At 38.6% G+C, this 14,393-nt stretch overlaps 1 protein-coding gene across 3 annotated transcripts in view; it reads left to right on the top strand.

Moving 5' to 3' along the window:
• Positions 1-14,393, top strand: part of COL4A6 (collagen type IV alpha 6 chain) — a 320,391-nt gene that overhangs the window by 277 nt on the left and 305,721 nt on the right. For all 3 annotated transcript variants that reach the window (XM_061137217.1, XM_061137218.1, XM_061137216.1), the window contains exon 2: positions 148-199. In XM_061137217.1, coding sequence (XP_060993200.1) covers positions 148-199 — 52 coding nt within the window. The remainder of the gene's footprint in view (positions 1-147; positions 200-14,393) is intronic.

Here is a 14,393-nt window from a genome sequence, read left to right as displayed (position 1 = left end):
TGGGCTACTTTGCCGGACCTGCACTATACTTGTACTTCTGCCACTGCAGAAAAAGTGGCGGTAGTCAGCAAAAAGGGGTCGGGGGTCTATGGACAGGCACAGGATCCCGGAGAAAACCCATGTTATTCACCCTCCCTCCCGTTTCAGGTTGTGGCTGCTTCTGGTTACTTTGTGCCTGACTGAGGAACTGGCCGGAGCGGTGAGTCTTTTCTGTCGACCCCCTTCCCTCCTTCTCCTTTGACCCCCTCCGCATCCCAACTCTTGTGTTTGTGTTAGGGGGCTGCACTGTGAAACGGAGTTCACATCACTCTCATTTCTTTGGGGAGTTAGTGGGTTTCTTAGAGAGGAATAGCACAGTGTCAGGCTAATGCCTTTGGGACTCAGGCATCATTCTATCCCGAAACTTCGTAAGGGGTTGGGAAAATAAAAGTAGAAGACACAAAAGGCACACATTTCTGAGCGTCTTCCTGGACGACTTGATATGACTGACATCTGATGCCTTTCTCTATATCGATCTCCAAGGCAGAAGAAATGTGTTTTTCCCTGGTCTGCAGGAACATGAATTGGCACACACGTTTGAAAGTGGGAGGAGTACACAAGAAATGGAACTTGGAAGTACCGCGAATGCTATAGAAGTTAAACTTAAGTATTTTCTTTAGAGTCCTTTGACAGTACCAGGTGACAACATCTGGGCTCTTCAACCAGCTAAACTGCACTGATACTACTAGATGATGTTCAGTTTCTGCCCTATGTTTCCTTTTACTGGTTTTCTCCCTCATCGGAAAGTTAAAAGTTAAAGTGGTTTTAAAAGGAAAAAAATTCTAAAACTTAACATTTCATAGGTGGTTTAGATATTATCCATCAAATCGGCCAGGGACTGCAGGCAAAGGAATTTCTGTAGACATTTGGTCAAGAAAAGTTTAATGGATCCCAGAAAGGAGTAATTTCAATGAAATTACTTGGATAAGTTACCAAAGGTGGAGAGACCTTAATAATCAGAGATGCTGCAGTTTTCCAGACTCACTAGCAACTTATGCCCACAGAAATAAACTGTTGAGTTCAAATATGAAGTTGTTCAACTATTGAGTACTATTTCACTGCTCTATTTTTTAAAATTCTTAATAGCCAAAGTCACGCATGTACTCTAAATATATATGTGTGTATATATGACAGATATATATATATTCCAAATCTTTACCTTCTGAGTTTTGACAAGTTTAACTGATTGGCTCTATTTTTAATACTTTAAATATTTAAAAATACTATTTAGAAAGCCATACTTCAGCCAACCCAATAAAATCCCCTAATACTTTTATGGGAAAAAATGGATTACTAGTCGTGGTATATGTCTTTAAGAAAATTTCGGAATAAAGTGAAATGACTTCCCTTATGAAGCGAGGATGATGACAGAAATCTTGACTTTTAACATTTTGTGACCCTTTATCTCAGAACATCAGCTTTTATTGTAAGTGAATTCTATACTTTGTAAGCAGGAGTATTGATCTAGGTTTCTGTACTCTTCTTTTTCTGATTCCTCCAGTATACAAGTTTAGTTATGTGTTACCTTGGGGCTCAATACTACATTTATTGAAAATGCCATGTTTTGATTAGTTAACAATTTGTCTGGGAATCTTGCTACTTATAAAAATGTCATGTGTGGGCAGGATACCCTCCAGCAAAACCTTTATTTCAGACTCTGGCTGATGGTATTCAGTGTACTTTTGGGAAAAGTATTAACAAATCATTCTATATAGTTGGAGACTTCTCAAACATGGCATCCCATCACTTGAAATCTTTAAAAGTCACTAGAGGATGTTGCCTTCATTTCTCAGAAATATTAAAGCATGTCTTCAAACTAAAGCACTACTTTGGTGTGTGGATTTTAGACTCTGACCCATTGTTTTACAATGTCACCTGCTCTGTCAGTGTGACTGACCCTGGAAAGACTAAAATAAACCTTAAGATACACTGACAATACTTTATATTTTGCTTTAAGTTCATAACTGCTTCACTGACCTATTGTTTACTTCTGCATAATATCATTGACATTGTAAAGCTATTTTTTCTTAATTTTTGGAAAAATGGCAAAGAGAAAGAGGAGATTTAACAGGGTGAGTTCTCAGAAGGTGACTTTTCTGAGGGGAAGTTCTTTTTTATTTTTTTAATTTATTTATTTTAATTGGAAGCTAATTACTTTACACTATTGTAGTGGTTTTGCCATACATTGACATGAATCAGCCATGGGTGTACATGTGTTCCCCATCCTGAACTTTCTTTGTACTCTTTGTACTAGATTTTCATCCATATTGACTGGATGAGAATAGTCAATTTTACTCTCAATTCCAGTTCATCCTCTGGGTTTGTAATGTTTTTCACCTTTCAGATGGTTTTAAATATTTGAATTCTCCATACCTTTCTGACTTATATTAATGAAAAATAACATAAATAGATTGATAAGAACTATTTTGTGCTTCAGTATGAGAAAGTCTCTTCACTGTGAGAGTTGCATTGTCTATAATGGAGTATTGGGGAGCATTGGAGATAGGGCCATTTAGATGCTTTTGAGTTCTTTCTTTGTCAGACTTTGTTAAGCAGTGTTTTCGAAGGGATGGAAAGCAAAATGTTAAAACCCAGGATTAAATAATGAATTTTCATTAAATTTCTTTTAAAACAGTGCTGATCTTTATTTATGTGAAATATTTTCACAATTTATCTGAGTGAGATAGAGTGCAAAAATTCAAAATACCCATAATCATTTTTGGTTATTAAATTCCTAAGGCACAACACACAAAGATTTATTTAAAAATTGTCTCTAACTCTGTAGGAGTTCACTTTCTCAGGCAATGGTAGCCATTATGTTCCTTAAAGGATAAGATTGTTGTACTTATTGTTTAGTCTTAAGTCATGTCCGACTCTTTTGTGACCTCATGGGTTGTAGCCTGCCAGGTTCCTCTGTCCATGGGATTTTCCAGGCCAGAATACTAGACCAGGTTGCCATTTTCTTCTCCAGGGTATCTTCCTGACTCAGGGATCAAACCCACATCTACTGCATTGGTAGGCTGATTCTTTACCACTGAACCATCATGGAAGCCCTTTGGGATAGGATACTTCATAAACTATTATCTGCATCTTGTTAGAGAAGAAACTAAAAAACTCTATGTCTCACCATAGGCTGATATGTTTAAGAGTTAAAATATATCCCAAATTAGTCAGGATCCTTATGTTTTCTTCCCACTTTGCCCCAAATCTGCTTTCACAAAATGCTCCAATACAACCAAGTATATTTAAAAGTAAAAGCCCAGTGGGAGAATTATTTGAATGGCAAAGGGGTAAAGGGGAGAAAACACCTCTGTCTATTATCATCTCTGCCTAGAACACAGGTAAAGCAGCTTTAGCCATGTTCAAATCATGGTCTGATTGAAATACAAACTTCTTAAAGTTGTAGTAACTTGCTCAAGTTGGTCCCTTCCAATTTGATTTTCAGCCATAATCACAGTCATCAAAGTATGAATGGAGTGTTAAGGTTTTTCAGATGAAGAAAATCCCTTCCTAACTAGGGATCAAGAGGAGTATTTGCCTTGTATGGGGCTGTCTTTCAGATTTCTTTTGCTTTTTCTTTTATAAAACAGATTTACTGAGATATAATTTAAATACTATAAATTCACTCATTTATGTATATCATTCAATGAATTTTAGTAAATTTGCGAAGTTTTACAACCATCACTATTTCCAGTTTTAGAACATTTTCATCACCCCTAATAAGATCCTTCATATCCATTGAATTAATCCCTGCTCCTACCTGCAAGCCCAGGTAAGCATGGATCTCTTTTCTGTCTCTATAGATTTGTCTTTTCTGGACATTTCATATAAATAGTACCATATAATATATAATCTTTTGTGTTTGGCATTTTTCACTTAGCATTAATATTTTTAAAATTCATTAATGTTATAGCATGTATCAGTATTTTACTCTTATTTTTTACTATTGGTATTGGTATTTAGTATTGGTATTCCACTATGGGGGTTTCCTAGGTGGTACCAGTGTTAAAGAACATGCCTGCCAATGCAGGAGACATAAGAGATGCATGTTTGACCACTGGGTCAGGAAGATCCCCTGGAGGAGGACATGGCAACCTACTCCAGTATTCTTACTTGGAGAATCCCATGAACAGAGGAGCCTGGTGGGCTATAGTCCATGGGGTTGCAGAGAGTCAGACACAGCCGAAGCAACCATCAAAGGACTACATAAATAGGTAAAAATAGATGGCCATGTAGTTACATTATGGACAGGTCAGAAGAAACATTTCCAATAGGAGTAGAGGGGAAAATAGATATTTAATGTATAACTAAAGAGACCAGGCTTCCCCGATGGCTCAGCAGTAAAAAATCCACCTGCCAATTCAGGAGACCCAGGTTTGATTCCTGGGTCAGAAAGATCTGCTGGAGAGGGAAATGGCAACCCACTGCAGTATTCTTGCCTGGGAAATCCCGTGGACAGAGGAGCCTGGCAGGCTACAGTCCATGAGATCACAAAGAGTTTAACACAACTTAGCGACTGAACAACAACTAAAGAAACAGATAGATATATGACTCTATCTCAAATTTGTTTCATTATATATTTTGATTCTATTTCAGTATAATTGGTTTCTATTGTAATCCCATGTATTTTATTGACTATGTTTAAGAATATTATTCTGAGAGGGAGTCAGTAGATAGGCTTCACTTGACTGCCAGAGTTATTCATGGTATTGAAAAAGAACCTCTCTAGTTATGAATTGGGTTTTACAATAAACAATTTGTGACTGACCCTGGGTCAGGAAGATCCCATGGAGTAAGAAATTAAAACCCACTCCAGTATTTTTGCCTGGAAAATTCCATGAACAGAGGAGCCTGGCGGGCTACAGTTAATGGGATTGTAAAGACTGCATGACTGAGCATGAGCATGAAGGCATCTTCAGATGTGAGGGCATTTGTATTGACTACAAGTGCCAACAACCTTTTAGACTCTAGGCATATTATGGTATTTCTAGTAAATATGTCCCTGTATATTATAAGATTATAGTTAAGCAGGAGCAAAGTGTGCCCTTCCCCTAATTAATTCATGAATATAATATTGAAACAAATAGATTGACCTCAATTATCAATATGTATTGGGTTTTGCTTGCTTCGATTTATGCATAATTCTGTGACTTCACCACCATGCTTGGAGTATAGACTTGTCCTATCCTGTGTAAATGACAAAACATACACATATAGAAGAAGATATTAGGAAAACACCATGCTGTATTAAACTATGAAGTCCTTTTAAGCTGACCAAATATCCCAGTGGGGCATATCATAAGGCTCTAACTTGCTTTAAAGTCTAGCTAAATATAAATGCGGGAGACCCAGGTTCGATCCCTGGTTGGGGAAGATCCTCTGGAGAAGGAAATGGCAACCCACTCCAGTACTCTTGCCTGGAAAATCCCATGGGAGGAGCCTGGTAGGCTACAGTCCATGGGGTCACAAAAGAGTTGGACATGACTGAGCGACTTCACTTTCACTTTTTCACTTAAATATAAATATAGACCAATAAGCATGCCCAAGAGACTACAGTGATGGGAAAATTAACAAAGAACAATTATCCACTTTTTTACCATCTGTAATTTATCCCTCTCCTAGGAATTTTTTTTCTTCTACAAACAATATTGAAGTCTCTTCCATTATAAAAACAAATAAAAATTTTAAATCCATGGCTTCATTTTCCTCTGTAACTCTAACCCCCTCAATCACATTACTGCCAAATTTCTGGTCACTGTCTACTCTTCTTCAACAACCATTTACCCTTAAGCCTATTACAGTCTGGAATGAGGCCATTCTACCAAAATTGCCCTCTTTCACGTTATTAATGGATACCTAACTGTCTAGCCCAAAGACTTCACTGTAGTCCCCATTCTATCTGGCTCTTTTTAATGTAGTGCTTGGCGTCTTCCAATCACTTTCGAACAACCTTCCCCTTTTGTCTTCTGAGTCGTGATGCTTCATTGTTTCTTATTACACTTCTCTGTGTTTTTGGTTGGGGGAGAGGACTGGCCTGCGGGACCAGGGATTGAACTCTCACCATTGGCAGTGAAAGCACAGAGTCCTAACCACTGGACTACCAGGAAATTCCCTCTGATATTTTTATTTTATTCATTCAACGTATATTTATTGAGTGGCCGCTGTATTCTAACTAGTATACTATGCTCTGGTGACACAGTGGTTAACAAGTCAGGCATGATCTTTGCCATCACGAAACTCATAGTTTTCATCACTCCCTGCTCATAAAATGGTCGTTCTACTCAGTATTTTTATCCTTTCTTTCTTCTTGCTGCAACAGTTCTAACTATGCCTCCTATACATTGATGACTATCAAATTGGAATTTTCAGGCCAGGTGTCTCTTTGTAGCTCCGAACGTTTATTTCCAATTACCCACTAAGTTCTTGTGGGCTTCCCTGGTGGCTCAATGGTAAAGAATTCACCTGCCAGTTCAGGAGATGCAGGAGACACGGGTTTGATCCCTAAGTCAGGAAGATCCCCTGGAGAAGGAAATGGCAACCAACTCCAGTATTCTTCCCTGGGAAATCCTGTGGACAGAGGAGCCTGGAGGGTTGCAGTCCATGGGATTGCAAAAGAGTCGGACATGACTGAGTGACTAAACAACAACAACTAACCCCTTGTACCTATATCTCATTTAGTGGATACATACAAAGCACTTAAAATGGTGCCTAGAGCTTAGTATAAGCACTCAACCAATGCCAGCTCTAGTTGTGTTGTATTACCCCAAAACACAGTATATCCAAAAATGAAATTATTTTCTAGTCCTTATCATGGCACTCCAACCTGCTATCTTTTTTGTATTTGTTCAGTGTCATCACAGTCACCCAGTTTCAAGTGAGAAACTATAGAATCAGGCACCAACCTTCATTATCTCCATCTCTATCAAGTTCTGTTAGTTTTACCAAAAACCTGTATCATCTAGTTTCCTAGTCATATCCTAGTGGCTCCAAATCTCATCATCATATAGAAATAACCTCGTAACTAATTTTTCTACCTCCTGACTCCATTCAAATCTCTACCCTGCCATCAGAGTTATTTTATTGACAACAAACCCAATTATGTTATTTCCAGATTTGAATTTTGTTTGTTTCTGTTTTCTTCCAGGATTAATATACATACTCCTTGACTTGACACATTAAAGACCTTCATTTTCTGGCCCCAACTACCTTTTCAGCTTCATGTCTAACTGTTTTTTTCCTGCCATCTCTCCTTCTCAAACTTGTAGTATATATTACACTTCATTGAGACTGAACTTGTCTCCATTCACAATCCACTTTTTGTTCTTTCACATTTTATTGCTTTTGCTTATGCTGTTGTCTCCACATGGAATGGCCTTCTCCACCATTTACACATCCTCTTCCTAGTAAACTCCTGCTCAACCTTTAAAACCAAGGGAAAATGTCATTTTCTCTGTAAAACAGTTCCAGACCTTTTCAGAAAGAATTTATTCTTCCTTGCCCTGTGCTTCCAAGGTTCTTTAGGCCCCTTTTTGGTGGCATCTACCATGTGGTTGTGAAGTTCCTATGCTTATATGTCATGTTCCCCTCTTTAAATTAGAATGTCCAAGATACTGCCAAGCATATAGGAAGTGAATGACAGATGCCTTTCAAGTGAGTAAACAGATCTACTCCTAGTGGCCTGTAACAACTACCTTGTCCTTGTCTATCTTAAAGAATTATGAATGTTGACTCTAATAACAATGCTCTGATGGAAAAATAAGAACCTTGTTCAGTGGGATAATGTTTAAGAGAAAGAACTCTGGAATCAGACTTATGTTTGAATGCTGCCTCTGCCCTCTGTGATTTAGGGCAACTCATTTTACCTCTCTGAGACTCAATTTTCTCATCAGTACAAAAGGGATAATAATACCTTCTGCCTTAGAAGGCTGAGTGATTAAAAGAGAGAATTTATGTGCAAGTTATACCATTCACAAGGTGCTAAATCCTTACTCTATCCCCCTACAAGTATTCTCTATTTCTTTCAATGCTGAGGAAAAATTTTTAAGTGTTTCCCAGTTTTGACAACTGATTCATGACAAGATGAGAAAAAGGGAGATGTCAGAGAAGAGTCTCACTTTGTAGATTTTCTGTCTAAAGATAGTAGTATTTCTCAGTTGTCCCTCTCAGCTCTTTTTCCCCTCTTCTGTGTGTGTACTAAGTTGCTTCCGTCGTGTCCGACTCTGCGACCCCATGGACTGTAGCCGAAGAGGGTCCTCTGTCCATGGGATTCTCCAGGCAAGAATACTGGAGTGGGTTGCCATGCCCTCCTCCAGGGGATCTTCCCGACCCAGGGATTGAACCTGCATCTCTTATATGTCCTTCATTGGCAGGCAGGTTCTTTACCACTAGCGCCACCTGGGAAACCTCCATATTTGGAGCCAAATGTTCCTCGGTTCTGATACAGATGCCATCATTAACTATGGCCTAAGGACAAATCACTAACTGTATTTTTAGCTGTAAAATGATTACTGTTGTTGTTATTCTGTTCCTTTCACTCATTGTAACTGTCTCTGTACTGAAAATGAGTGGTGAGCCCATTTGGGGATGTTTTAGAGAAAATTGCTTAATTATGTGTTGAGTTTGTATTTCAAGCTTCCTAGAGGGAGAAAAAGCATTAGAATTGGTATTTTTGTTCCAGTTTCTCCAGAGCCACTTCTCTCTGCTGCCATTACCTTTGTGACATCATGTAGAGATTGGGGTATCCACTGAAGATTGTGTCTGAAGATACCTCTTCAGGCATCTTTGAAGTCCCAGTTCCCCTTAGTCTAACAATAGGGCTAGTTCGCCATTATCTTTCAATCTGATTGCTTTTACTGAGGGGGAGTTGGTACTCTTCAGTGGAAAGTTCCCTGGCCCTAAAATTCTAGCTGTATTTGCCTCAGAGAGACCAGGCTTTCCCATAAATGTCTGGGACTCCTGGCCAACAGGCTGAGTCAGTCCTTTGGAAGACAGATTTTCTTTAGGGGACAGAAGCAAAGTTAAGAGGTATTTCTCCTTTGCTCTGTAAATCTTTGTGACTGTTTTCCCTCGCCTGGAGGGAAGAAGGTTGGCAGAGAAAATCTAAAATGCCTAGAATCTCTAAATTCTGTTTGTGAGTGTAGCAAATCCCTTGAGGATGGGGATCAACTTGAGATTTATAAGATTTATGTGACCTTGCCTTGGTGATAAGATTAAATTGCATACTTACCAGCATCTATATACATAAAGCATGCTCATAGATAAAAATGTTGGTGTAGATGCTGATAATGATGACAAAGATTAGAGCTCTTTTCAAAATTTACAGCTGTAGACCCTTTTCTCCCCAAACAAAATCTTTTATGACTCCTCCAACATAAAAGCCAGACCAAAGTGTTTTGCTAATAAGTCAAAGTTTTTAATATTTATTTGTAAAGTCAGTAAGAAGGAAGAGAATGAAAAAAAATATAAAATCTGAAATTGAGGACTATGGAAGTCTTAGTTTCCAGTTTATTCCTGCCTGGATAAAAGTCTAATGTACTGAAATAAGTAATGGTTTTTTGCTTAATTGTTTGGCTTGTCAACTCAGGATGCTCTTCAGTTAAAAAGACAAGGCAGTAAAATCTATATTTCTAGGTATACATATACTACCCTCTCCTCTCACTTTCATTCTCTTTTTCTTACTTAAATACACATTGTTAACTTGGCAGCACGCATCAAACAATTAGTGGTGGTTTCTGATGTGTGAATGTTTGGTGTGGAACCCATTTGAATGGGACATGCTGTGTTTTATTACAGTCTTAAAATAGTTTAACATATATTTTTAACTGAAATTAAAATCAGATGTGGAACTGTTGAAATACTACCACTATTTAAAAACACTGGATTATAGGCTAATCCAGCATTAAACATCATAGATCAGAATGAAGTGATCTAGAAGGTGAAAGAAGGAAGAGGTCAACAAGGACTGTAGTTTGAGAAACTTTCACAGAAGCAAAATTTGTGCTATGCCTTGAAGGACTCAAAATAAATTATAAATGCGGAGATTTATTTATTTATTTAAAATATTCTAGATTTTTCCAGGACATCTCTGAGATTTCAAGTTTTTATCTCTAGGACTCTATAAATATACTTGTATTTATCAGGACAGATCATTTTATCTTTGATTTTTTCTTTTTGGTCACACTGTGCAATATATGGGATCTTAGTTCCTCAACCAGGGATTGAACCTGTACCCCATGCATTCAGAGTGTGGAGTCTTAACCACTAGGTCACCAGCAAAGTCCCTATCTTTGAGTTTTAAATGTAGTCCTACTAAATATCAGAGAGACAAGCTGATCAGAGCATGAGCAAAAACATAGAGGAAGTATTAACGTGAAACGTCCTTGAGGAAATTTGAAAAAAGGCACACTTTCCTCCCAGCAGTCAGAGCTCCTTGCTGTGACTCACTCCTTGCTGAGCAGCAAGCAGTGTAGATTTCAACTTCCACGTGGCCTCTCAGTCAATTTACTTTTGTAGTGAACCCTATGAGCAGTTATACACTGCAGCCCTAGCAAGAATGAATATGACTGATTGGAAGAAGACATTCCTGGCTAAAGCACAAGAGTAGAAGGAAATGATTATGTAAAGTTGGAGCAGGGTTAGGTTATGGAGGGCTTAAAGACGAAGCAGAGAGAAGAATTTGGCTACAAAGCACTGTTATTGATTGTTATTTGAGGGAAATACTGACATGATCAGTGGGTCTTTTGCCCACTCTCCTTATGTCAGACAAGTGCCCATGCATAAAACTCCCTACATCCTATACATCAAACATAAATACACATACACATACCAAGAGTGTAACTGGGAGTCAGTTGATGGAGAAAATCAAGACCAGCAGACCAAGAGTCTGCTCTTTCTATTGGTCTCTTTTTTATTGTAAAAACGAACACTCTAGCTTTAACCCCAGTCTTTGCCTTTACTTTCTTGCCTTCTATTTTATTGTTGTTCAGTCGCCAAGTCATGTCTGACTCTTTGCAACCCCATGGACTGCAGCACACCAGGCCTTCCTGTCCCTCACTATCGTCTCCTAAATCACCACTTTATCCTTCCCCTGCTCAACTGGTTGTACTATCACCCAGATGCCTGTTCCATTAAAAGTAGAGTTGTACTTCTCCCTCTACCCTCAAACCTCTCCCTACTAGATTACCTGAAGAATTGGAGGCACAATGGTCAAGTTGTAAGAGAGAGATCTGTAAGCTTTCTCCGGCTTAACATCCAGCACCTCTCTTGAGCCCTCAGCCTGTGCTTTCCAGTTTCAAAGCCCTGAGACTACCTTGCGGCTCCCACTTTCCCTAATGACTGTGATAATCAGAGGTGCTCAGAGAGATGGCTGCTTCTCCCTCAACTGAGTCCCAGTTATACTCTCCCAGTCAGAGTATAAGTCAGCAAGGAAAAGAGGGCTCTGACATAAAACATTGTACTTTAGAGCCAAATTGATAGCACTTCCTTTGTCTGTTTTAAAGGATCTCCCTATGCATTTCTGTGTGTACACTTCTCTGTAAGTTTGGTTATGCCCTCCCATATACCCGTGAGAATATATATTCATTAACATTTTTTGTTAGTCATTTTTTTCTTTTTTGTGTTGTCTTTTACTGTTTTTTTCAGTTTTTGAAACAAGTTCAAAATGACAGAAAGCTTCAAGTATGCTACAAAATTTCTTTCTTCAATCATTTGAGGACCAAGTTGCCCATCTGATACCACATCACTCCCAAATACTTTAGTGTATATTTCCTACAAACACAGATGTTCTATTATGTACCCATTTTTTCCTCTTTAAAGAAATTATTATGAAATATTTTAGGCAACAGAAATGTGATACGGGGTTGGCTGAAAAGTCCATTCAGGTTTAGGAGGAAGTCTGAATGGACTTTTTGGCCAATCCTATGTATATATTCAAATAATATAATAAGCATATATAATAATGTAATAAACATAATGAATATATGACCATCACCCAGCTTAAGAAATCAAATACTACCAATGCAGTTGAAACCACCTGTTTATCACTTCCAGTCCCATCTCCACCATCTTGAATTTGATATATATCATTCATTCCTAAGATGGAGTTTCTAAATGGGTTTCAGGTGGATCTATAAGTGCCCTGAAATTGTGTGTAAAATTAGGTATGCATATGTATTTTTCTGGGGAAAAGATCCATAGCTTTGATGAGATTTACATGCATAAAAGTAAGTTGTATGTGAAGTACCAGAGTTTATGAAAAAATAGTCTATAGTTAATGCATATCTTTTTCTGCCACCCATTTATTGTTCAGCTCTTGGTCTTCTGGCTTTTTCCCCAACAAATTCACTGAGACTGATTTCTTAAAGGTCACTTCCTAATCACCAAATTCAATTGCTTCTTCTCAGTCCCTATTCTCATTGGACTACCAGTAGCATCTTACTCGATGCACTTCTCCTTCTAGACTCTTTCCCTCACCTTGGCTTCTGCACTCTCTTGACATTCTTCAGTCTCCTCATCCAAAAAGTATAATGCTTACCTCATGTAATGATGAGGGTTAGCTACAATGTTCATGAAGTACCTGATTATTGTATGTGCTCAGTAAATTGTAGCTATTGGCAGAAGATGGCAGAAGATGTTTGATCCCTTGCTTGGGAAGACCCCTTGGAGAAGGAAATGGCAACCCACTCCAGAGTTCTTCCCTGGGAAATCCCATGGACAGAGGAGCCTGGCAGTCTTTAGTCCATGGGTCGCAAAAGAGTCGGACATGACTTAGCAACTAAAACAACAACAATTCTCATACCACTGTGGTGCATCCCCAGCCCCTTGTTTAAGGTGTTGTGAATGGACAGAGACAATTACTGCCTCAGCTTTCTGTGGTGCTGTTGGTTAGCCTAGTAGTAGCCCTATACCTATGAGGAGTTCTGGTTAGGGCAGGATCAGTGATCTTAAGAGTCTTTAGTAAAAAATAATTTAGGTGAAGTCTAGGTAGCCTTAAATTACATAGGGATATAGTTTTAAAATTCATCCCCTAAAATTTGTAACACTGTTCTCAGCCTGGTCTCCTTTAAGAACATCAGATGGTAAAAGGATAGTTCTTTCCTTGTTTGTTCAGCTTTTTACCACCCTGCTACTAAATAGACTAAAAATTGTAGGTGCCAGCTATATTATGAAGGGAACCTGCTGGCTTCAAACTGGCCTAGGGCCAGTTATCCTGGACAGGCCATTGAAGAGCCTTATGACTTTCAGTCACTATTTACTTGTAACAGAATGAGAGGAAGGATTTATATCAAGTTACCAGTCCCCTGAGTCTGCTCTGTCCTGAACTGTCCTCTTTATTTTTCACATCCTCTGTTAGCTGCCAGTAACAGTGACATATTTTTGTTCATATGCATAACAGAACCTTATAATATCTGAGGGCACAAACCTCTGAGTAGGGCCAAAGCCTTTACTGAGGCCCATCAGTCAAGTTATTTTTGCCCTCTGTTTGGTAGAGTGCTTGACCTCATAACTGCTATCTCTTAAGTCAGCATAGGATAAGTTATGTTGCTATAGCAAACAACTCCCAACATCTCAGTGGATTAAAATAACAAAAGTTTATTTTTTGTTCATACTGTAAGTCCATCATGGGTCATCTGTGGGACTTTGTGTGGTACTCAATCTAGGACCTAGAGGGAACAGCTACCATCTGGGACACTACTGATCATTGTGGCAGAGGGAAAGAAAGAAAGCTCTGGGAGGCGGGGGTCTCACATCTGGGCTACCAATTAAATCTTATTTTTGAATATGGCATATGTCACTTTTTTCATATACCATTGATCAACCTTGATCAGAGACCAACTGGAAGCCAAGAAGAGCAATCCTACAATGTGCCCTGAAGGTGGAGAGCTGGGAATATTCAGTCACACTGTTATTTAATATTCTCTGCAGAAGGACATCACTGGTGTCTCTAGCTCTGTCCCTTCCCTTGGGACATCTTGCTAAGTCACTTCCCTTCAGTTTCACTCATTCTGGTTTATTTGATTCTGTAAAAACCAAGCTACTTCTTATCAGTTTGATAATTATTATGCATAGCATAGAAAGTTGTATTGTTTAATGCAAGGATTTTCCCCCCTTGATTTGAATTCCTTCGGCTTCTTTGGTATTCCTACAGTTATACACTGCTGTGATATACGGAGGTATTAACTTGGAATAGCTTTGTTTCAGTAAAATGCTATCTTTTGGACTCATCCTCACCGCCTGCTATCTACAGTTGTAAGTAACAGAATCGTTTAATTCTGTAATCCTCTAACCATAAAGATGGGATTAAATGACTGAGTCTAAACTAGAACTACTCAGGTTTTCTGACTCAGAGTCTGTTT

This window comes from Dama dama, chromosome X, assembly GCF_033118175.1.
Source record: "Dama dama isolate Ldn47 chromosome X, ASM3311817v1, whole genome shotgun sequence".
Taxonomy (NCBI): Eukaryota; Metazoa; Chordata; class Mammalia; order Artiodactyla; family Cervidae; genus Dama; species Dama dama.
This window is presented reverse-complemented; position numbering and strand designations above follow the sequence as displayed.